The sequence below is a fragment of the Vanessa atalanta genome, chromosome 27, assembly GCF_905147765.1.
Source record: "Vanessa atalanta chromosome 27, ilVanAtal1.2, whole genome shotgun sequence".
Classification (NCBI taxonomy): domain Eukaryota; kingdom Metazoa; phylum Arthropoda; class Insecta; order Lepidoptera; family Nymphalidae; genus Vanessa; species Vanessa atalanta.
This window is the reverse complement of record NC_061897.1, coordinates 4,211,265-4,235,189: the sequence shown is the minus strand read 5'-3', so window position 1 is coordinate 4,235,189 and position 23,925 is coordinate 4,211,265. Positions and strand designations below refer to the sequence as shown.

The 23,925-nt window shown below is 33.4% G+C and overlaps 2 protein-coding genes across 3 annotated transcripts in view; one reads left to right on the top strand and one right to left on the bottom strand.

The window, feature by feature from the left end:
- Positions 1-2,729: 2,729 nt before the first annotated feature.
- On the top strand, positions 2,730-19,589 carry LOC125074394 (probable chitinase 2). Its single transcript, XM_047685714.1, has 9 exons — positions 2,730-2,897; positions 9,709-9,873; positions 11,804-11,999; positions 14,490-14,586; positions 15,019-15,234; positions 15,489-15,683; positions 16,067-16,200; positions 16,929-17,104; positions 17,531-19,589. The coding sequence occupies exons 1-9, from the start codon at positions 2,822-2,824 to the stop codon at positions 17,815-17,817; spliced, it is 1,542 nt and encodes a 513-aa protein (XP_047541670.1). The 5' UTR covers positions 2,730-2,821; the 3' UTR covers positions 17,818-19,589.
- The window catches only part of LOC125074397 (probable chitinase 2), a 34,368-nt gene continuing 18,345 nt past the window's right edge, over positions 7,903-23,925 (bottom strand). Inside the window, exons 6-10 of one of the 2 annotated variants that reach the window (XR_007120102.1) lie at positions 23,678-23,872; positions 22,925-23,058; positions 21,890-22,059; positions 21,175-21,508; positions 7,903-7,948 (exon numbers count right to left, since the gene is read on the bottom strand). Coding sequence is in view for 1 of the 2 variants with exons in the window: in XM_047685720.1 (XP_047541676.1) it covers positions 21,267-21,508; positions 21,890-22,059; positions 22,925-23,058; positions 23,678-23,872 (741 nt within the window). In the remaining variant the exon portion in view is untranslated. Of the gene's footprint in view, positions 7,949-20,428; positions 20,521-21,174; positions 21,509-21,889; positions 22,060-22,924; positions 23,059-23,677; positions 23,873-23,925 lie in introns of those variants that run through there. The other variant, XM_047685720.1, reaches the window with a different exon arrangement.

The following is a 23,925-nucleotide window of genomic DNA, read 5'->3' as shown; positions in this document are numbered from 1 at the left end:
AATATAAGGGTTAATGACCCTTTAAACCGAAACACAACAATACTAAATATTGCTGTTTGATGTAAGAATATATGTGGATAGTACTCACCCATGAAGGGCCTGCACAGAACCCTATCACCTAAGTGCATTACATCATTTATCTAGGCTAAATAAAAGTTTCTGGATTTTTCTTCGGAAAAATACTCAGTATAACAGCAAGATGGACGTTTGTAATCTCCCAAGTCTTGGAAAGCATGTAAAGCCATTGGTCCTTAAACTTTTTCCGGTCACGTGGGATTTGCCGTCCTATTGCATTACAAGAGTACATCTATGCTGTTGCGCACATACTTATCTACTACAGTTCTGTAAAATTTGTTGGTCTCTCATGAGATTGCCTGTAGTTGCCAAAATCTTTCGGAATGATATCCCCAGCCTATACTCTATTCCAATGATAAAAGGAGAAAAAGCCAAATAAACGAAATTTGACAGCAAATTGACGCGATATCATTGGTCGAGAGTTTGATTAATCTAAGATATTCACATGGATTTGCGACTTGCATTTTGATAGGCGACGAAACTGTTATCTAAATTTTGGAAGTAAAATGAAAGTGGAGATAAGTAGTTAAGTGTAAAAGTGTGGTATTATAAATAAATATAAATTAATCATAAACTCTTAGTAGTGCAAATCGCATGAAATACGTAAATCTAAGGTTTTTTTTTACATTTTTTCTAACTTCCATTGGAATAGGCTATATATTACTATGGCTATGTATATATTTGTCATGAAGCTATCTGTCATAAACTAGAGTAATATGGAAGATTATTGGTAGTTTTTACTGTAAACAAAACAAACAGACAAACTTTACTTATTGTTATATAATTTTGTTTGCTTTAATTATGCAAGAACGTTCATAGATAAGTATTTATAAACGTATATATAAATATGAATTTATAAATTAATTACAACTTACAATTAATTTATATAAGTGAGTAAAAAGATAATTATCTTGTATTAAACGTTAATTAATTCTGATGGTATCTTTAAATTTGTAGACAATAAAAAACCAGCCTGTATAAAAAAAAAATTATTGAAGATTACTATGCTAATAATAACATTCATGTTTTTAAACATTTACTTTGACTCATTTTTTATTTATAAAACTATCTCTTTTCACAATTGTTATACGCTATTTCGAAACTAAAAAAGACTTAGATTAAAAAAAGAAGTCTTATAATCCTGACATTTTAGTTTAGATTTGAAATTATTGTTCGTAAAACAGATTTAGTAAATTAAGGTTTGATAGTTTTATTTAATGAATAATGTAGTACAAATCACGGACATATTTAAAGTCAATGTGACTTTGTAACATGTAGGTCACTTATAAATATCAAAAATAAAAAAGGACTTAAAATTGATCCATGTGGAACGCTCGTTCACAGAACAATAATTTGAACTTTATAACACAGAGTTCGTTTTAAATTTTTTGAAAGTAATTAATATGCTACAATACCTTTGATTAAACAGCACATAATTATATTTTAAATTATAAATACAGGAACGATACTTGTATAATTTGTATCGTGCTAACGCTACTGACAATCGCTATGAATGTTACAATTTTATAGCATCAGAAACAGTGCGTTGACATGCCGGATTAGAAATCTAGATAATCAACAACATAGTATGATAACTTCGTAATACACTTGGTAATATTGTCGGCTACAGCCACAGAGCAGAAACAATCTGCTCTGTGGCAACAATAATCTAAATATAGAGGTAAAATTTGTTGGTTTGTATATAGGGGGTAATCTCCGGTAGTAAAGTAAAGTTACAGCTTTTGTCCTCATTTAACCTTGAGGAAAGTTTTTTGGAGTCTATTACAACACGCTGCTCCGACGCTGTTGTTGGATACACATGTGGCAAAATTTCATTAAAATTAGATACGATGTTTTACTTAACAGCCCGAGCACGAGATGAATTATAAACACAAATAAAGCATACGAACATTCAGTGGTGCTTGTAAATTTGAATCTGCAATCATCGGTTAAGTTGCACGCACTCTAACCATCGGGCCATCTCGGCTCTATTGTTGAAACTCATCGCTAGATGTCGCTACAGAACATCGACCTCTATAAACTTCAACCGTCATTAAAAAGCCTCGATCGTCGTTAAAATTGATTAAATAAAAAAGACGTATATTCAGGCGATTCAATGTCAAGTGGGTTCTCCTAGGGTAACATTAGTAAAATAAAACGTTAAATCGAGGTTAAAATATATTTTATGTTATATAATATAGTATTATGGTACAGTTTAAAATATATATAGTATATTTAACAACGGATAAACCTTGAAATTTTACCAAAACATAATTATTAGTATCATATTTACAAATCGCGTCTCTTTGAGGAACTTATAAAATCACTTTCAACAGCGCTTATATCATGAAACCCAATCCTATAACCTTCACTTGTAAATGTGCTCTATTTCTATAAGAATAAAGTTCTAAATAGTATAACCGTAATGCTTGGTTGGTTAACCGGTTAATGTAAATTAAGTCAATGAAAAATCGACTTTAATGTCTGCTACATTAAGTTCATTCTGGATCGAGCTTCGAATATGCAGTTAACATGTTTATGTAGGAAATGAATACGACTTTAATGCAAACCGATAAGGTTTATTTTTCAATGTCGTGAAATAGAATGTTAAGGTAAAATCGTGCTGTTAATGTCAAACAGCACAGTCTGTAAGAATGTCGCGGCGCGACGACGTATTCTAAATTCAAATTTGAATATTTTTTTAATTATAACGAGGCAGGTGTAACATTAAATTCGTTGTTATAAAATGGTGGGAAAAGTGAGTTTGATTTTTTTAATCGTCGCCTTAATGGCGTCGGTTATGGATGGACAGACCTTGGGAGGTAAGTGAAAGGAGTTTTTGAACAAAAAGTTTTTATATGCGTGTAAAGTGGGATACCTTAGTCATATTATAGTTGGAATTACGCAATTGATGTTAGGTAAAGATAGTATGTTTGCAGAGTTGCGAACCAATTTGCGTTACGGAATTTTGGTGTGTTAAGGTTTTAAACTTTCCTGTAATAAAGTTGAAATTCGCTTGCTTTTTTATCTCAAGCAGTATGCCTATGACCTTTAAAATTCTGTCATTATATTGTGGTCAGACTTATAAGAAATAATTTTGTGCTATTTTTAAATAACATATAATTAAAAAATGTGACAGTAAACTACAGACTGCTGGACTAAGACCTCCTCTCCTTTTTTCCAAACTTACTTCAGGCTTGGAGAATATTCCGCCACGCTGCTCCGATGCGGGTTGGTGGATTCATATGTGGCTGAATTTTATTTAAATTAGTCACGCTGGCTTACAATTTTTTTCCTTACAAGATTCACGCCTTCCAGGTACTCGACCACCTCGGCTAATTTTACACTTGAAGTAATCTATTAAGTATTAATAAATAAAAACAATAACACTAATTAATAAATAGATGGTAAATATAAGAATTTATTTTTAAAACCAATCAATATAGTATTATATATTTTTAATCATCTATATATCTTATGGCTTCGACCTCCAGACCGTCTCTCGATATGACTCACTACGTAACCTCAATAACTAGATTACAATAAATTTTACAATCTTTAGTTTCGGAACTCTAGCAAAAAAACATTTGTCTCAAAACGGTAATAATAATATGCTTCTATATGCATTACTTACTTGGTGGTAAGCTTTGTGCTAACCCGTCTGGGTACCACCCACTCATCAGATATTCTACCGCCAAAGAGTAGTACTCAGTATTGTGGTATTCCGATTTGAAGGGTCATAACATCTTATTTCCCAAGGTCTATGGGTGGTGGTGACCACTTACCATCAGGTGGCCCATTGTCCGTCCGCCTATATCAAGTGAATAGTGCAATAACTTAAAACACTTTGGATATATCTTGATCACAAACACTTCATCCTAGAAAAATGTATCGTTACACTAATAGTAGGTTATATGTAGTAAAGATAAACATTAAACGTACTTAACCCCCCCCCCCCCCCACCTAAACACGTTCATAACTATATCATAAATAATTGAGCAGTGTAATAACATAATATCTCTGGATCATCATCCTCCTGTCCTTATCCCAATTTTATTTGGGGTCGGCGCAGTATGTCTTCCTTCCATACTTCTCTGTCGGGCGTCATCTCACAAGTAACATTCTTTCGAGCCATATCGTCTTTCACACAATCCATCCATCGTTTCTTTAGTCGTCCCCTACCTCTGTCCATCCACATCCATACTCCAGACCTTCCTCACAATAAATAGTACGCTCTGGAATACGTAGACAATAGAAACACTTAATACTAGAAAATGCTTTTACAAGCACTTTTGATTTGTCATTTAACAAACTATTTTAAGTAAAGCTACCACCGGTTCGGAATGTAGATTCTACCGAGAAGAACCGGCAAGGAACTCAGTAGTAACTCTTAGTTAAGTGTTCTGCTTGGAAGTCAACAAGCATTAACTCCACGCTTTTTTATCATCTATATAATCTTGTTATCGAATAATATGCCTTCTTTACCAATGCATTTTATACAAATGACTTGAATTTATGAAACGGCAAAGTTAAAAATGTCTGCGGAATTTTATTATAGAAACGGATACCATGCCCCAAAAATGATTTATCGACTTTGGAGAGTCGGTAGTCTTGGCGTTCTAAGCTTATCCTTACTTCTTGTGCACATACAATGATTATCACTGACTTTATCAAGTGATCAATGCTACTGAAAATAATATAAAAAAAACAAATATATCGAAGAAAAAAAATAGTTGGCATTGTTTCGTCTATCGTTTGTATTAGTTTAAACATTCATAATGTGCATCGAGCGGAATTATTGTCTATAGATATAAATGGGAATTGTATATCGATCATCTTAAAATTGAAAACGTCTATTTAAGGAAAATGTCGAAAGACTGCTTTGTTAAATATATGCTTGATTTATGCAATGATTTGTCAAAACTACAAGCTATTAAAAAGCAAATTAATTCTCGATCGTTCCTGGCATATTACGTACTAAAATTTGGCAAATACAAATCAAATTGGCATTAAATGATATAGAGTGTCTTTTTTGTTTTCGTTTCCAAACTGCCAAAAGCAATAAACGACGAATATTACAAACAACGATAATATTACAAACGAGGCCTGAAGAGGCATTGGGGGTCGGCATGGCGAGGGCGACTAGTGCAATTCATTCTCCCTGACTGTTCTGGCTGTCTTCGCGTTTGGGTTTACTAACTCTTCATAACAATGGCTCACCTGATATAGAGCGAAGTCACGTTTAAATCACATATGCACAAATTCGTAGCCTTAAAAACATTTTAAAAAAGCAGTTAGATGTTTGCTTGTAAACATTCCGTTCAATAATGGTACGACCCGTTGTAAATGGTACGATCCTGGTTATTTCCTTATTTTATACTAGCTGTGCCCGCAACTTCGTGTGCGTGTTTGAATTTAATAAGCGTGACATTATTATTATTTTACATATAATTCTAAAATTAAAGTAGCCTATGTTACTCTTTATTACATGAGCTATCTGCCAGTAAAAGTCCTGTCAAAGTCGGTCGAGCCGTTCCAGAGATTAGCCGGAAAAAACAGACAGACAGACAAGAATTGTAAAAAAAAATATTTAGGTATATGTGCCGTGTATACATACATATGCATTAAATGAAACGCGGTTATTTTGTTATTAATAACAGACACTCAATTTTATTATATGTATAGATTAGAAGAACAATAAAAAATCCCACCACTTTCGGTGGTCATGTCTCAGAACCGGTTCGAAAGATTCAGGATATCCTCGTAGGTGGTATTACTTAATACTGCAATGAGTAAGTGTAATGCTTCAATCTATATTCATCGTATGTATGGTTAATGAGGTTGTTTAAAAGGGCTATATCCAGGAATTACTAATCCCATACAAAAAAATATGTTCAGTCGATTGATAGCCCGTATATTGAAAAATATATAGTTTACAAATATAATAGGTCATTAGAGTGTATATAGAACTTTAGTTCGAAGAACAAGCAAACAAGAAAAAAAATACGTGTGCGCCTCGGGACGCCCGACAAAAGCGATAACTTAAACTAATCCAAGTTGAACTATTAATATTGAAATTGTTTAACTTAATAAAAGCTTCAGTTATTAATTAAATTTTATATACATTAATATGTATATAAAGTATGTAAGGAAAGGATATTTATTCATATAATTTATTCTTAGTTACAATTCTTGAATATGTACATTGGAATTTTGTTTATGTACATTATTAATATCATTATTGCCTGCCTACCGCTGCCGTGTGCGTAAGGGAAAGGAAAGCCAGACAGACTGGCGCCGTAACGCGTTACGTAACGAAACGGTTTATCCTCTCATAAGAACTTACCACTACAAAAGTTCTGATTTTTTACCGGCTAGGAATGTTGAAATTGTATTTCTCTAGAATAATATCCATATTATAATCCATATAAACCAAATCGCTCTGATAAGTGATGATAACCGCATTTAAATCCGTTGCGTTGTTTAAAAGATATAAGCAAACAGACGGCGGAAAGCGACTTTGTTTTATACTATGTGGAGACAACGTCACGCTCGACTTATAAGAGCGAAGCAGTAACACCGTCGTAATCGTCAGAGGAAAGGCAGAAACGTAAAAACAACCAAAGGGGTAACTTTGAAAGATGAGATTTGGAGTAAAAGACTTTAAACCTAATTTTCCAAATGTAACTTTTGCGTTTTAAGCCTTTCTTCCCTGTTACTGACGAAATTATCATATGACGTTGGTAGTTGGTATTATTATTCAACGTTGCGTGCTATTGTGAGTTGATATTGTAGCTTGTCACGTGTGAATGCACTAGACACGACAGTTCAACGATATGCCGTCTAGTGATGTGAAAGTTACAGGTTTGATCTAAACCTCTAACGCTGATGGCTTTTCCGAGAACTAAACTCAATATTTAACTGATAATACACACACTTATATATATATATATATATATACTTTATAATATATATATAAAGTATATTGTTATAATGATAATTAATTTTCAATTCGACGACCTCCGTGTGTACACCGGTTTTCATGCGTTCACCACTACGAGGTTCAGGGTTCGATTCGCGGCTGAGTCTTATATATATATATATATATATATATATATATCCGAGTATAATATTTTTATTCCATGAAAACTAATTGCAAAATACGACAAAAAATCCCGCCGAATTTCTCCCGGTTTTCTTCACAGGTCCGAGGTGCTTATTTCGAACAGGTGGTAGATTTTTGTCAGTAAATAAAAAAGTATAACGCCTCTATATTGAATAAACATTTTTAAACTTGATCTACAATGGATGTGTGAATATGATAATTTTTTTAATGATATAACTAGGCGGACGAACACAGCTTCCAGTTGGTGGTAAGTGGTGACCACTGCCCATAGACAATAGCGCTGTAAGAAATATTCACCATTCCTTACATTACCAATGCGTGAACCTTGAGAACTAAGATTCAAACCGGAGCTCAACAATACTGAGTACTGCTGTTTGGCGTTAGAATTCTGATGAATGAGTGGCACCTACCCAGACGGGCTTGCGCAAAGCACTACCACCAATAAACCTTATGAGTGACGACATCTTCAATATTAAAACTTTATTTTTTTTTGTTAAAATATTTTTACCTGTAAAATAAACTAATGAGTTCCTTGAATAATGTATATGTTACTGTAAAAGCTTGAAGTACGGTAGATTTTATAGTAAAACCTACGATTTACCGATTATGAATGGTAAATGTCTATAAAACATTGAGATTCGAACTTTTACCATCATTCACTTGGTAAATCTTAGGATTTACATGTTAGGTTAGGAAAATCTTAAGATTTACCTTAGTTCGAGCTTTTACAGTAACATATATATATAAGTAATTGTTGTATGTGAGAGTGTACAGTGGACATTATTTGAGTCATTTAGTTGTTAGGTCCGTATAACTGTGGTTATAATTTTACGGTCGGGGACGTTTTCTACGCGGGTGCGTTTCAAAAATTGTTTTATAATACTTACTCTGACCTAATTATGGGCTCGTTTCAACTTTCTCGAAGTTTTTAACGATTTTTGATTGCTAAGTTTAAATTTCACTAAATAATTTAAGTAGTATCGTTTACGTATAATTTGTCGGTTTAATAAATGTCTGAATAGATTGAAATAAAACTAGTTTTTAACGGATTTAATCGCGTATATTAATATATAGTCTGCCCGTGACCACGAACACTGCAAAGTGCTCGAAACGGCGGGATGTTAAAATAATTAATATACGCGATTAAATCCGTTAAAAACTAGTTTTATTTCAATGTGTAATAATCGCGAAAATCTAAGACAACATAATGTCTGAATAGATTGTCGTTTTGGTTTTTTACTATACGTTAACGACATTAAAAGAAAGGTAAATTTAGCGCAATGTTGCAGGATTGATTAAAAATTAATATTATTATTTTGCTATGTCAATGCTTGAGTTCTTGGAATTAGAGATAATTTAAATATTTATCGGAATATTTAAAAAATATTAAAGATGACATAATTTGTACAGTATATAATACATAGGTATATATGCTATTAATACAAGGAATAAAAATAAACTTGTCCCCCCCCCCCTGCTCTCCGCTTGTATGCAGTGTAGAGATCTTTTTTGGGCAATGATATACGCACCATTACATAGTATAAAACAAAGTCGCTTACCGCTGTCTGTCCCTGTGTACGCTTAGATCTTTAAAATTACACAACGGATTTTGATGTAGTTTTTTTTAATAGATAAGTTGATTTAAATAGAATGAGTCAAGAGGTAGGTTTATATGTATAATAAATGCACAATATAGTAGAGAAACACTGATAATTTTTAGAGGTTTCTAAAGTGACGTCGTAAATAAACACATTTTTTGCGCTTACATTGCAAACTCTGTCTGAAGTCTCAACCCACGTGATAGATCAAAATAATGTACTACAGTGTTGTACATATTAAAAAGGTTATGGTTTAAAACGCAGGGACATGCGGTTTGTATTCTCTAACGATTGAAAAACTGTGAACGTTGTAAATCATTCTGTAGTATATTTAGTATCAGCATTGCACCCGTGCGAAGCTGGGGCGGGTCGCTAGTATATAATAAGATAACTGAAAATATAATTAATTTCCCATTTAACAATTTTAAAAATATTATAATAAAACTAAATTTATCAATAAATCCTATTATTCATTAAAATAATACTAATTTTTGTTTCAGTATTTAAACAAAAAATCTAGATTTGTATTGTACAGTGAGAGTAAGAAAACCTTCGTCACTTTTCAAATACATACCTTTATCAAGTCATAAACTCTTAGTACATTTTGAAACTAAAGCATTAAACAGAAAACTGCACATAAAATTAAACTTACACAGTATGATAACAAGGTTCAAAATAGTGTACATTGCGACGTAATATGTCATACTCAATCGGTAAAGCAGATTATCGCTCATACTGTGCACACGAAAATAGACCTTAAGGTGACGAACCTTTTCTTACCCCGATTTTACACTGTACACATACATATAATATAGATTTTATATATATCTGCGGGCCACAGTGAACTTTGAACGTATTAATTGTAAATTCAATATTCTTGTAATTAATATTTGATTAATTTATTTCCAGGTCCCATGCACGGGAAGGTAGTCGTCTGTTACGTCGCGACGTGGGCAGTCTACCGACCAGGTGAAGGGAAGTACGGGTTAGCCGATCTGGAACCATCTCTTTGCACGCATCTCATTTATTCCTTTGCTGGGTTAGACGAATCCACCATGAGCATCAAGAGTCTCGGTAAGTAATCAATCTATATAGTACAAAACAAAGTCGCTCGCCCGTCTTTGCGCTTAGATTTAAACAACGCAACGGATTTTTGAATATAGTTTTCATAAATAAGTAGAGGATTCAAGGGGAAGGCTTTATATGTATAATACATAATTTTTTTTTTACATTAAAAGCCTGTAAATTTCCCACTCCATTTGAGGAGAAGGTTTGGAGCATATCCCACCACGCTGCTCCAATGCGGGTTGGTTGAATTCACATCGGCAGAATTTAATTGAAATTATACACATGCAGGTTTCCTCACAATGTTTTCCTACAGCGCCGAGCACGAGATGAATTGTAAACACAAATTAAGCACATGGCAATTCAGTGGTGCTTGTCTGGGTTTGATATGAAATCATCGGTTAAGATGCACGCGTTCTGACCACTGGGCTATCTCGTCTGAAATACATGCATATTATATTATAATAGAGAAAAGCTAGGAATTTCAGTTTTACTACTTAGAAAATAAAGTGTTTGTTCTTCAATCTAGAAGTTGCATATAGACGCTTATTATACACGTGTGAGGTATCGGGAGCCGGGTGCCAGGCTACTTTATTATACAAACGAAATGTTTTTATGGTAATGTATTCTGATAATAAAACGTTTATAGCTTGGACATAGTATTCATTGATTTCTATACAGGATAAATAAGTAAATTAATTATATTTAATAACTTACCTAAGACAATTAATTATAAATTAATTATATAGGTAATTCCAATCGAATAGAGTCGAGATGGCCCAGTGGTTAGAACGCGTGCATCTTAAGCGATGATTTCGGGTTCGAACCCAGGCAGGCACCACTGAAATTTCATGTGCTTAATTTGTGTTTATAATTCATCTCGTGCTCGGCGATGAAGGAAAACATCGTGAGGAAACCTGCATGTGTCTAATTTCAACGAAATTTTGCCACATGTGTATTCCGCCAACCCGCATTGGAGCAGCGTGGTGGAATATGCTCCAAACCTTCTTCTCAAAGGAGAGGAGGCCTTTATCCCAGTAGTGGGACATTTACGGGCTGCTAATGCTAATGCAATCGAATAGTGTAGCTATTTATATATATATATATTATTTTACTTTATAAGGGAAACAAACAGTACAAGTCCTTCTTAAAGCTATGACGTAAAAAATTGCACATATACCAGTAAAGTTTCCAATTATAATTAAAAACATAAGAAGAGCATATTAGGTTAATTTAATATTGTATAACGACAAAGTAAAAAAGCTCGTAAGAGCCTACTTGAATGTATATAATGAAGTATATTTTGCTAAATCAGTATAATATATGTCCGTTATTATGAGTGAGTGAGTTGTCTTAGTGTGCGCAGATGCAAATTCATTTACGCACACTAAGACAACCCAAGTTTATGTTCGTTATGAAGTATATTGAATTCAAAAGTATTAAATTAACGTGAAGGGATGATGCATTCGTGAATGGATGAATCTAATGTCTATGGGCGCCATATTATTTATACGCTTGTCTTTGCTAAAAATCAATATACCTACTGATATTATAAATGCGAAAGTAACCTCTGTTACCTCTCCACGTTTAAGCCGCTGAACTGATTTAGATGAAATTTCTTATGGAGATAGTTTGAGTTCCTGGAATAATAGACTTTTTGAATTCACCCCACGAAGCGGTAAAATTGGAGGTGTCGGTTTGTGTGCTATAGATAGAGTTTTATAAATACGCGGGTAAAGCCGCAGGTTTAGCTTGTATGAAGATAAAATATTTTTTATGTCACATGAATTTCTAAGTGCTTAACAATTATTTCTGCTCGCTGCAACTTGTTTGAAGATGAAAACATTTAGGTCATTAAGAAACAAGTCGCTTAGATTCGATTAGAACCTTCATAATAGCGCTTGGAATGTTCAAGTCGATTTCTATCTAATTCTTCCAGATCCCTGGCAAGATCTAGAAAAGGACTACGGAAAGGCAGGTTACAAAAACCTCGTAAGTCTTAAAGCAAGATATCCGCATCTCAAAGTGACAGTTGCTATCGGAGGCTGGAACGAGGGCTCGTCTAAATATTCCGTCATGGCGTCCAAACCAGAGACAAGGGCGAAGTTTGTGCAGAGTGTCATGTTCTTTTTAAAGTGAGTGTCTTTAATATTACCACATTAATAAATGATCTAGAAAACGTCCTTTCCGAAAACCTTATTTATGCCTCTTTCTGAAGTAAGTCTAAAGTGTTTTAATACCCTTTTTCATATAAAATCGGTTGTCACCATCGCACTATCACTGTTGGAAATATATACCTGGGTATTGAGTCTTATCTCCCTTGTGCCTTTCTTTACATTGGCTCATTCTACCTTCAAACCGGAACACAACAACAGTAAGTATTAGTGTTTGGCGATTGACCGGTTGATTCAGTTCTGTCCAAACATCTCAGCTTCCAATGTTGGTGGCGCATTGGCGATGTAAGAGACTGTTAATATTTCTTCCAGTGTCAAATTTTGTCGATAGTTGTGACTACTTTAATCTTCAATTAGTCAGTCTGCCTACCTATTTTCAATAAAAAAAACACTCGAACGTACGAGGAGGTAGTCGATATGGACACTTCTAATGCCGTCAACATCTACTCGCAAACTTCAGTCTCGTGAACAAGACATTGGTATGTAATGTCGAAATATCGAGCTTCACCAAATAAAAATAAAAAAAAACATGGTAAATATCTCGTTTTAAATACTGATAGTGAAAATCACTCGGTTTGTCGTTACTACTAGTGCGAATTTTATAATGGTTAGGTAACCTTAAATAATTCACAATCCCAATTTTGGACAGCAAGCCTACTTCTACGGCTCCGTAATTTATATTCAGAGCTCATCATATTAAGTAACATTTTGTCATGAGTTTGTTTAAACGACATTGAAGGTCATGCGAATCGGCCTATTACTGGTTGGACCGGTTTTGATTGAATAGACCAAGCAGACTCGTATAACACCATTGGGTTAATTAAAATTCATAATTGGAACATCTTCGAATTTGTAACGTTTGTTTTTAATTGCAGTTTTAAATAAGATCTGTGCTTTTTTTTTATTCACATTTTTACTTTTAACTTAACAACAATACGTTGTATACAGCCATTGTTATTATGGCGTTTTTGGGTACATTCATATTCAAATTAAAATTAAAAAATAGTTTGATAATTACTACTAGTTTTAAAAAGATTAAATATGTAATCACAGATTACTTTTTAATCGATTAACACTTTTGTGAATTACGATCATAGCCGCGTTTTGTCAAAGAAAAAATGAAAACATTAATTTAAAAAAAAATGACTTATGAATTATTGATCTTGTCGTTAGTTACAGTGTTTTTAGGTTGAGTACATAATTGGTCTTAATTACATTATATTTAGAACTGTATTCAAATTATTTATTTAATTAATTATATAATATAAAATACAGAAAATCTTAGGGCTAAAAAAACTATCTTGATTCCGTAAACTAAAAACAGTATGAAAATAAAAATATTTACCAAAGCGAGGCGATCGTAAATGCCTCTGATGAATCCCATCAAGAGTCGTGTGATACTCATTTATAAATTAACTTCAATACTTCATCATTGCTTTTAGTTTTATGATATAGGTAGGTGGACGAGAAAATGGACCACCTGATGGTAAGCGGTTACCACCATAGACAATAGTGCTGTTAAAAAATAATAACCATTTCTTACATCGCCAATGTCAACCATGCAAACTATGATGTTATGTCCCTTGTGCCTGTAGCTACACTGGCTCACTCACTGATCACTCTTTAAACGGGAACACGATAATATGGGCTTGCGCAAATTAGTACTTTACTAGGAGACAGAGCTGTAAAATTCGTTCCTTTGTACGATTCTGTCATTGTTTGATTGTTTAATTTGTATGTACGTAAGATATGATTAATTATTGACGATTACAAAGCTCACGAAATGTTTTATTACTGGGACGCTTTTAAATTACAACGTCGTTAACAATAGTACCAACATTAAAAATTTAATTGTTTCTTGAAAAAACTTTGTATACCGTTGCGGCTTAAGAACATTTATCAAACATAGCTAAACAAATTTAGATCATCCGCGATACGAAATTAGTTCTTACAGAATATAACAGTTATATATACGCAAATACATATTTATATAGTTATATGAATTCAAGCGTTAAGTTCAAGTTAATTTTAAAATTAAAAACACTTGTAACACCTGTTTCCGTTTCCGTAAATTCAATTCATCCTTCCCTGAGCAATATTCGCTTCAAAAAGAAATTACTTTGCCAATAATTACACTTTAATTATATTTAAAAAAAAAAACTTTGATTAATAAGGCGTTTTATTCGATAATGGATTATAAAGGTGATAAAAAAGTGTGTATCATATATAGTTTCCTATATAGTGATCCTTCAATTTCTTGATTGTTGGAAAAGAGTACTTAGTAATGTACTCAGTTTCTTGCTGGTTTTTCTTGATAAAATGTACATTTCGAGGCAATTTAATTTAATCATATTAAATGACGATGCCAGCTTGCTTGAATAATTTTTGTTTTGATTTAATTTAATATTCTAGTATTTTCTAAATAATCAGGTCATGGTATATTGTTTTCAGTACGTATAAGTTCGATGGCTTGGATTTGGATTGGGAATACCCGACAAAGAGAGGAGGAAACCCAGAAGATAAAGCCAACTACGTAGCTATGGTCAAGGTAATTATGGCACTGAAAATAATTCCAAAAATTCTTACGATACAATTATTACACTTTTATTATTATTAAATCTGTAACTCCGCAGACATATTATCATTATATATTATCAAAATGGACATTATATCTTTATCGAAGATCACTGTTTAATTAAATTTTAACTTGCTTAAATTATGCTTATTTTTGAACTCGTGTTACGCGAGGAAAACAAACATCACGAGGAAACGTGTTTGTATGAGATTAAATTCTATGTCATATGGCATAGAATTTTCTACCAAAACTTGTCAAATTTTGTTACCAATAATATCATATAGAATAATAGTTGCCAAGCTATTCCAATGGAACCAATTGGAAAAGCTTGGTATCAGCAATAAGCAACTGGAAAGTAGGTTTAGCACAGCAGAGGAATCTTTACCTTATAATTATTAATTCCAGGAACTAAAAGACGCATTCGAGCCTTATGGCTACATCCTGACGGCTGCGCTGGGCGCTGGTAAAGATACAATGGAAAGTGCTTACGATCTTGCCAAATTGAGTCGCTATCTAGATTTCATACATATGATGTGTTACGATTACCACGGAACCTGGGACAACTTGGTTGGAGCAAACGCTCCTCTAGATGGAATTGGAGAAAATGATGTCCTAAGTGTGGTATGTATGATTTCTTCTGCCCAGTTGGTCTAGTAGCTAGTTATGTGACCGCGGATCCCAAGGTCCTAGGTTCAAGTCAGGCAGGCCATGTCGGAATAGAGATTAACAATTCAAAGTTGTATTTCAATGCAACATCCCATGTGTACTGTTTGCAAATCTAATATAAAAAAGTCACATGGATTAGGCACATCCCACGAATTTTTATGCAAAATTCAATGAATATTTATATGTCTTTAAATAACTTTTGTTTACAGAAATACACCATTGAATATATGCTTTCCCACGGCGTGAGTCCTTACAAGATGGTTCTCGGGTTACCAATGTACGGTCGTACTTTTATTTTGAGCGACCCGAATGTCAAAAACATTGAATTCGGCGTAACGCCAACCAAATCCGTCACATTCGCTGGACCTTGGACCAGGGAAGCTGGATTTATTGGATATAATGAGGTAAAATATACATATACATATAATGTTAATAGATTAGATAGCTGAACACAGCTTTACTTGAAGGTCAGGCTTTGTGCAAGCTCATTTGGGTACGTACCACCCACTCATCAGATATTCTACCGCCAAACAGCAGTAGTCAGTCAGCATTAGTCTCAAACGTTGTTTGTTTATTTTACTGTGTCTCTTATTTAATTCATAATATATAGCGAAAACATCCTTCAATCAACACCGGCATGGCATAAGGATGCCATCAAGGTTCCCCCACCTCACCATTTTTTTAAGAGTCACCGTAATAATAGTCAATTTGGTTTGGTTTTTTGACGCAGTGTTATCGTTACGTTCAGCTATGTAACAGTTCCTGACTTTTTTAAAACTTTTCTTAGGTCTGTGCAGAACTTACTAATAAGTCGTCTAAATGGACACAACATTGGGAAGAAAAAACAGCAACGCCCTATCTCCGAGACGGCGAAAGAGTTATCGTTTATGATAATCCAAGATCTATTGCTGTTAAAATAAAGTGAGTTTTTTTTTAAATAAATATGAGCCCTATTACCTCGCAATTAGATATCAGAGTTTTTTTGAGACGTGATAAAATCAGAGTTCTGGATTAAATGCTTTTCTAAATAAATTTTTGCTAATCTACGTATCCTTAGATTTTGTTTAATTATGAAATAGAAATTAAAAGTTGCGTTTTGTGCATGCCCGTTATGAATTTTTTTTTGCCAAATGGAAATAGTGTATTTTTGAGTTCCGGTTTAAAGGGTGTAAATACACGTATTAGTGACTTTACTTTATGAGGTTATGATGATGAGGAGATGAGGTTTGTAGCGCCTTAATGATGTATGAAATGATTAATATGTCTTACTAATGTCTTTGGGCAATGGTACATATTTAACATCAAGTGATACATTTTCCCGTTCGCCTACTGAACGAATAAACAATTATTCTCATGTTCGGCAATGAAGGAAAACAACGAGAAAAAATCAGCATGAGCCAAAAAAAATCTGTCATATGCTGCCAAACAGCATTGGAGCAACTTGGTGGCATAAGCTCTAAATTTTTGCCTCAAAAGTAAAGGCGATTGGTCCTACCGGTACTTTAATAATTACCAAATAATATCACTCAATATTATAATTGTCACTGACCAGCCGGGAATTTCTAATCTGGAATTTTCTTTCCTTTGATCTAGCCGATAGTGTCCTTGAAATAATTATTCTTTAAAATTAATGAATTTGTTGTTTGCAGAATGGCCATTGACTATGGTCTCGGAGGACTCATGGTGTGGAGTATAGATACTGATGACTTTAAAGGTGCCTGCGAACCAGAACCTGGTGCATATCAAGATTTTGTTGATCGATACAACGATATGGTGGACGATCCTCTTTTGCAAGAGGCGTTAAAGAATCTTAATTTACCAGATGGTGGGTAGCTATATTTACTGATTTTTTTTATAGGTCTGACATATTACTTCATCATCATCATGACTCTGCTAGAATTATGTCATATACTATTAACAATTTTTTGATTAAATGAATGCTTTAACTTCTTTACACGTAATTTTTTACAGCTAAGAGTTAAAACCGGCCATGTACCATTGAGGTTTTGTGTTTATACTCTTTCTCAATATTAAAGGAAACTCTGAATCTGGTGAAAAAAAATCTAACGCGTCTTGGAAAAACCTTTAAGTTTTCAGTTCAATAGGACTACAATACTCACTTTAATGATATCAAAATATTCAAAGCAATAATTACTTTGTACTACTTCATATTTAGAAGAATCTACGATGCGTTGAGTTTAGGAAACTATTATTTTATGATTTGACAACATAAATACTTTGAACATTTCAGGAAACCGCATAGAAAACTTAAGTAGACGTACTTCATACGTTATTTCAAACAACAAACTACATCTCCGATTACCAGAACCTGAATTCTCCAACTACCCCTTAATGAGAACAATAAATGATGCAACTACAATCGCGCTAGAAGAGAAGCGAATACTGGATGAAATGAAGGCAATAACGAGAAAGAATGAGATAGGAGATACCGATGACGATAAAGGTTCAGCGAAGGCAATAGCTGGTAGTGTTATATGTGTTCTGATATGCGTTGTGTTTGCTTTCAAGCTGTACTGACTTGATGTTCTGTGATTCGTTTATTTAGAAATTTTAGTAAGACTTTCAAAACATACCGTTTTTATATGATACGATACAACGGCCAATATTTGTCATTTACTAACCAGCGCTTATACATTTATTTAAGCATTTCTGTACCTTACAAATATTAAATGGTCCTAAGCGAGGGTCAATGAATGCACGTTTAGAGTGTTCCAATCAAAAATGTCAAGACAAATAAGTAACTTTGTCAATGATTTGACGCGAGATGATCGGTCTAGAATGGATTCATAATGGATTACGGAAAAAAGGCGTTTATCGGCGAAGTTGTCGGGACTTTGGAAGTAAAATTAGTATAAGTGGTTAAGTGGATTTGTGTTGTATTGTAAATAAGATCTTAATCAAGAATTTTTGTAGTGCACAATAGTGCAGATATATTATCAAGTCGCATGATATATCTAAACCCTAGATTTATTATATATCTTTGATTGATGTTAAGTGTACCTTTACAAATATGCCTTCATGATTTAAAATAGCAAATTCTTAGTTTTGCTGATGAAAGAAATATTTATTATCCAATTTAATTCAATAAATTAAGACTGACACTGTGATGCTGTGTCCCCTTCTTTCAAATGTGAAAACGATCATGACAGAAAGAGCGAAATGATTCAACAAAATACCCACAAAAGGAAGTTTATAAGTAAGGGATACTTTACTTACAAAATTTTTTTAAATTTTAAAATAAATAAATATCATAGGTTACATTTCATTTCTATAGATCTGTGTATAAAGGGTGTATAAACTAAGTTTAAAGACTTCATAATTCAATCCGTTATTTCTCTGAGGTTGTTATTGAAAATTTTAAACTGTTTAAAAAGTACTTTTGAATTTTCGTTTCTCAGAATCGTAGTTTAAAGCTACCAGTAATGTTCGTAAGCCTAAAACAATTTTACAATAGAAATGTTGTTTGTTTGCTGTAGGGTTAACTAAATGTCAACAATATAATTTTAAGACTACGCTGCACTTTAACTAGGTCAGGTATCTAAACTTTTTTTTTTTATATAGCGTCACTTATGACGTGAGAAAGGCATTATCCCAGCTATGTTAAGTAAGTGTTCAGGAAGCTTAAACTAAATAGCTTACTTAATTAGAGTACATTAAATCAACTACCAAATTTTAATAATCATGATAATCTCTCGTTTGAATAAAAGAGATAGCAATCTCCCAAAGCATGTTGTTAAAAAGAGATGCATATTCATTGATGTAGTTCCGAATGATTGATAATAACGTCACTGAATTGACGTTTCTAGAAAGAGGTGGAACGTCGCTCTGTTTAAAATTAATCTTTGTAAATAGATATTTTTTTTAGGAATCTCGGTGATACGGCTTTGTTTAATATTTGAAATAATTCATACATTTAAATGTATTTAATAGTTAAGGTATTATTGTAACTGTTAATATAGAATAAGAGAATATTATCAGTGAACATCTACACTGATAAATGTTTTTTTTTTTTTAATTCCAAATTTGAAAAATGACTGGTCTCATATAAATATGACTTATACCAGCGCGTCTCGGAGAAGTTTTTAGTATGTATGTAATATTATTTTATAATTAGCTGTGGTTCGCAGTGTCGCCCTTTAAGACTATTGACATGACAAGCATGAACGACGTGTTCTTCTGAATGATACTTGGTGATGTCATTAAATAAAACTCAAACTAAATTACAAAGGAAATACTCATTTTATAAAAAAAAAAAATAATGACTGATGAATTGATCGAATTGTAATGATTGTTTTAAAATACTCTTTTTGTGATAATTTTCAATAAAAATTCTCTTGTAATACTTTTGTTTGTTTGTTTTTTTTTTATTATTTTATATACATATAAACTATGTTTATATGTATATTCTTGGTGGTAGGGCTTTGTGCAAGCCCGTCTGGGTAGGTACCACCCACTCATCAGATATTCTACCGCCAAATAACAGGCGCATAGGTGATGTAAGGAATGGTTAATATTTCTTACAGCGGCTTTGTCTATGGGCGGTGGTGACCACTTACCATCAGGTGGCCCATATGCTCGTCCGCCAACCAATGCCATAAAAAAAAAAAAAAAATAATAATAATCAAATAAAATCTCTATCCTTTGGTTTAATTCAGGATATATTTAATTTGAATTATTTAAATAAAGAAATAAATGTTATCGATTTCCTAATGAGTTTAATTAAGGGCAATTTAAAATCATTTTAAATCTGCAGATATAATAAAAGTCTGCGGGAAAAGGAGAAAGGTTCTATTTTTAAAAAATCACAATTTTTTTGTATATATATTTATTATATTTGGAACTTACACATTTTACATATTATAAAATATTTACACTACGTAAGTGTAGAATATGGTACATACGTCCTATTACAACTATTATGGCAAACGCTAGTAAAGTTTTTTTTAATTTAAATAAACATAGTTTATTAAGTATTCGTTTTTATCTAATCATTTAATTATTTTTATCATTTAATTCATTAAGTAAAAAGTCATAATCGTATTGACTAGTTGAACTAAATAAAAATAAATAAATAATATTAAAAAAAAAAATCATCTAACCACAGATTAATAATATAATTCAAAAAGTATGTTGTAAATTGTCTTTATTTTGTATGTCTTTATCAATCAAATGGAACTTTTGACTTTGAACAAAATAGGTTCCTACCCATCTAGGGTAGGAATAACAATGTTATCATATACCGCCAAACAAAAAATACCTACTGTCCTATCCCGGTTAAATGGCGGGAAAGTCTGACTACAGATACAAGATGCATATCAGTTCTTAAGATAGATGGCGCGTTTTCGATGTAAGTAAAGGTATTTCTTACAACGGTAATGTCTATGGGCGGAGGTGACCTAGGTCTAAAAAGATATAACGTTGTACGTTTAAGTCCACTAATAAAAAAAAATGTTACAAATATAAAAAATGTTGGAAGTATATGTACGAATCTACGTTCTATGTTATCTATAGTAGTAGGTGTGTGGCACCTTCTTAATGATATTACCACATCGTCAAATAAAACAAAAGTTAGATGGTGCGCGCGGAACGATATAGTGAAGCAATAAAAGCGAAAATAATTAACAAAAAGACGCGTCGTTTGTACATAATATATATGTTACTGTAAAAGCTCGAACTAAGGTAAATCTTAAGATTTTCCAGTAAAACCTAAGATTTACCGACATGAGTTGCTAAATGTAAGTATTTATTATAAAGGGACGACTTTTTCGGTCTTTTACCATTCCAACCCAACCAAAACCTAAAGTTAAGTTCGAAACCCAAAGTTATACGGACATTTACAATGCATAATCGGTAAAAATATTAAGATATAACGTATATATGTATATAGGGAACTTTTATTCACTTTTGAATTTTCGTGCGCACCATCTGCTATTTGTTTTATAAAATACTATATTATTATGAAAGGCTTACAAGCCGTAAAAGCAGACCTCTGTGCAAGTCCTTATACAGGGTGAGCTGCCCTTCTCTAACTCATTCCTTCTATGTGTTTTAATTTTCTCCATTTCATCTAGGACTCTCTTCTCTTCTGTTGCTAGGAATATAGCTTCGTTGACAGTCCTCAGGAGTGGGTAATTTGCGAAACTCGGCTTCGGAAGACGTAAACGTACTTTTTTGTCGGATATCACGTAGAATTGATTTTCGTTTTCGTCTGAAAAACAAACCCATTAAAAATTACAAAAAATACACCGATAGTATTATTTTGGGACAAGATAGCCCAGTGGTTAGAAAGCGTAAATCCTAACCGACGATTGCAGGCTCAAACCCAGGCAAGCATTACTGAATTTCCATGTGCTTAATTTGTGTTTATAATTTATCTCGAGCTCGGCGGTGAAGGAAAACATCGTGAGGAAACCAGCACGTGTTCTAATTTCAACGAAATTCTGACACATGTGAATCCACCGACCCGAATTGGAGCAACGTGGTGGAATATGCTCCTAACGTTCTTCTCAAAGGGAGAAGATGCTTTAGCCCAGCAGTGGGATATTAACAGTTACTTTAATTTACATAAGAGAGTGATTTTTTCTATTACTTTCTGTCAAACTAATCAATGCATCTTTTAGAAGAGTTTGGTCTGAAATCTTATTGAATCTTTCGATGTAATCTTTGTACGTATCCGGTTCCTCGTCACAGGATCCCCTGAAGTCATCGGTTACTATACTCCAAGCTGAGAAGCCACCAAGACCGCGATCCATTGCAAACCTGAGGAAAATTGATCATTTAGAACCAAAGGAAATGCTACTACGACAAAAGCAAATAACATACAGAATCGATTACAGTTTTGAAGCGGGCTATTATTTTTTTTAATTTAATACACTTAGGAAAGGTGATCAGGTTACAGATTTGAAATAGGCTAGAGATTTTTTTATTTTAAAACAATTGGTAAAGGCCTTATCGTCCCAAAAAATGCAAAGGAGATCACTAAAATTTGAACGACATATTTGGATTATCACAAAATATTTAAATCAATTGAGAAATACTCCTTTTCGTCTGGAATGAACACAAAATTTATTTAATTTATTTATTAACTCCAACAAAAGATACACACTAAACACACACTCTTAATATTAAATAATATTAGATTTACAAGTTGAATGCTCCTTCAACGGTGACCACGGCATGTATTATTAAGCTAAAAAATTTAAATACAATTACGATACAAAGTGAAATATTTATACATAGCTGTAAAAATCATGCCTGGAGAATCAATTTATTTTATTTATGTTAATGATAATAAGCCGAGATGGCCCAGTGGTTAGAACGCGTACATCTTAACCGATGATTTCGAGTTCAAACCCAGGCAGGCACCACTGAATTTTCATGTGCTTAATTTGTGTTTATAATTCATCTCGTGCTCGGCGGTGAAGGAAAACATCGTGAGGAAACCTGCATGTTTCTAATTTCAACGAAATTCTGCCACATGTGTATTCCGCCAACCCGAATTGGCAGCGTGGTGGAATATGCTCCAAACCTTCTCCTCAAAGGGCGACGAGGCCTTTAGTCCATCAGTGGGAAAATTTACAGGCTGCTAAAATGCTAATGATAATAAATTAATTTATATTCTTACTTGACTTTATTGGCGATGGAGCGTGGATTATCATATGTAATGAAACGCTCTTCGTCTCGAATATATGGCGTACTCGTATGCTCCTCCCAATGTTGAGTCCATAGAGAGGATTTATTTGTCATTTCCAAACAGATCTGTTGATTATTTTCAATATTGAAATGAGATTTTTAACCACGTAAATGCAGTCTATGTGATAAATTTAGGAGGACGGGCATAAGGACCACCTCATGGTATGTGGTCACCACAGACAACGGCGGTGTAAAATATTAACCATTACTTACGTCGCCAAAGTGCCAACAATTTTGAGAAATAAGATATTTTTTATATGATAGGTGGCAAACGAGGAGGAGGCTGACCTGATGGAAAGTGACTACCACCGCCCATAAACGTCTGCAAGACCGGGGGGCTAGCAGATGCGTTGCCGGCCTTTGAGGAAAGAAATCTTATGTCCCTCGTGCAAGGTTACACCGGCTCACTGATCCTTCTAACCGAAATACAGTAATACTGAGTACTGCTGTTTGTCAATACTTCAGTTTCACTTTAATTAATTAACTACCGTAGTATGCTTGATATGCGTCAGGAAGACGGAATCTTATTTTCGTGCCTGTAATTAAACTGGTTCCCTCACCCTAAAAATCGAAACACAACAACAATAAAGTTGTAGAATAGCTTTTCAATGGGTGGTAGCTATGTGACTTGAACAACCTACCACTGGCTACCACCAACTGGTCTTCTAGTCTTATCTATTCTTACCTCATTATATCCCATGAAACCGTCTTCTTTACTGAATGGTCCTTGGAATCCTGTTGTTTTCGTAGTTGTTTCACCAAATACTATATCATTGACATTACGAGTATTAAACCAATAAGTTCGTCCATACATCGGTAAACCAAACACCATCTTACTTGGAGTCAGGCCATGGGACAAAAGGTAATTTATTGTGTATTCCTGGAAAGGTGACGTTATACCAATTAATAAGGTAGATAAGTTTGGATAACACA

What these genes read in the sequence shown, in the direction of transcription:
- LOC125074394 (XM_047685714.1), top strand. Translation starts at nt 2,822, where the DNA reads ATGGTGGGAAAAGTGAGTTTGATTTTTTTAATCGTCGCCTTAATGGCG. An exon ending in TCTATTGCTGTTAAAATAAA is followed by an intron (nt 16,201 to 16,928) that starts GTGAGTTTTTTT and finishes TGTTGTTTGCAG; the next exon opens with AATGGCCATTGACTATGGTC. An exon ending in GAATCTTAATTTACCAGATG is followed by an intron (nt 17,105 to 17,530) that starts GTGGGTAGCTAT and finishes TGAACATTTCAG; the next exon opens with GAAACCGCATAGAAAACTTA.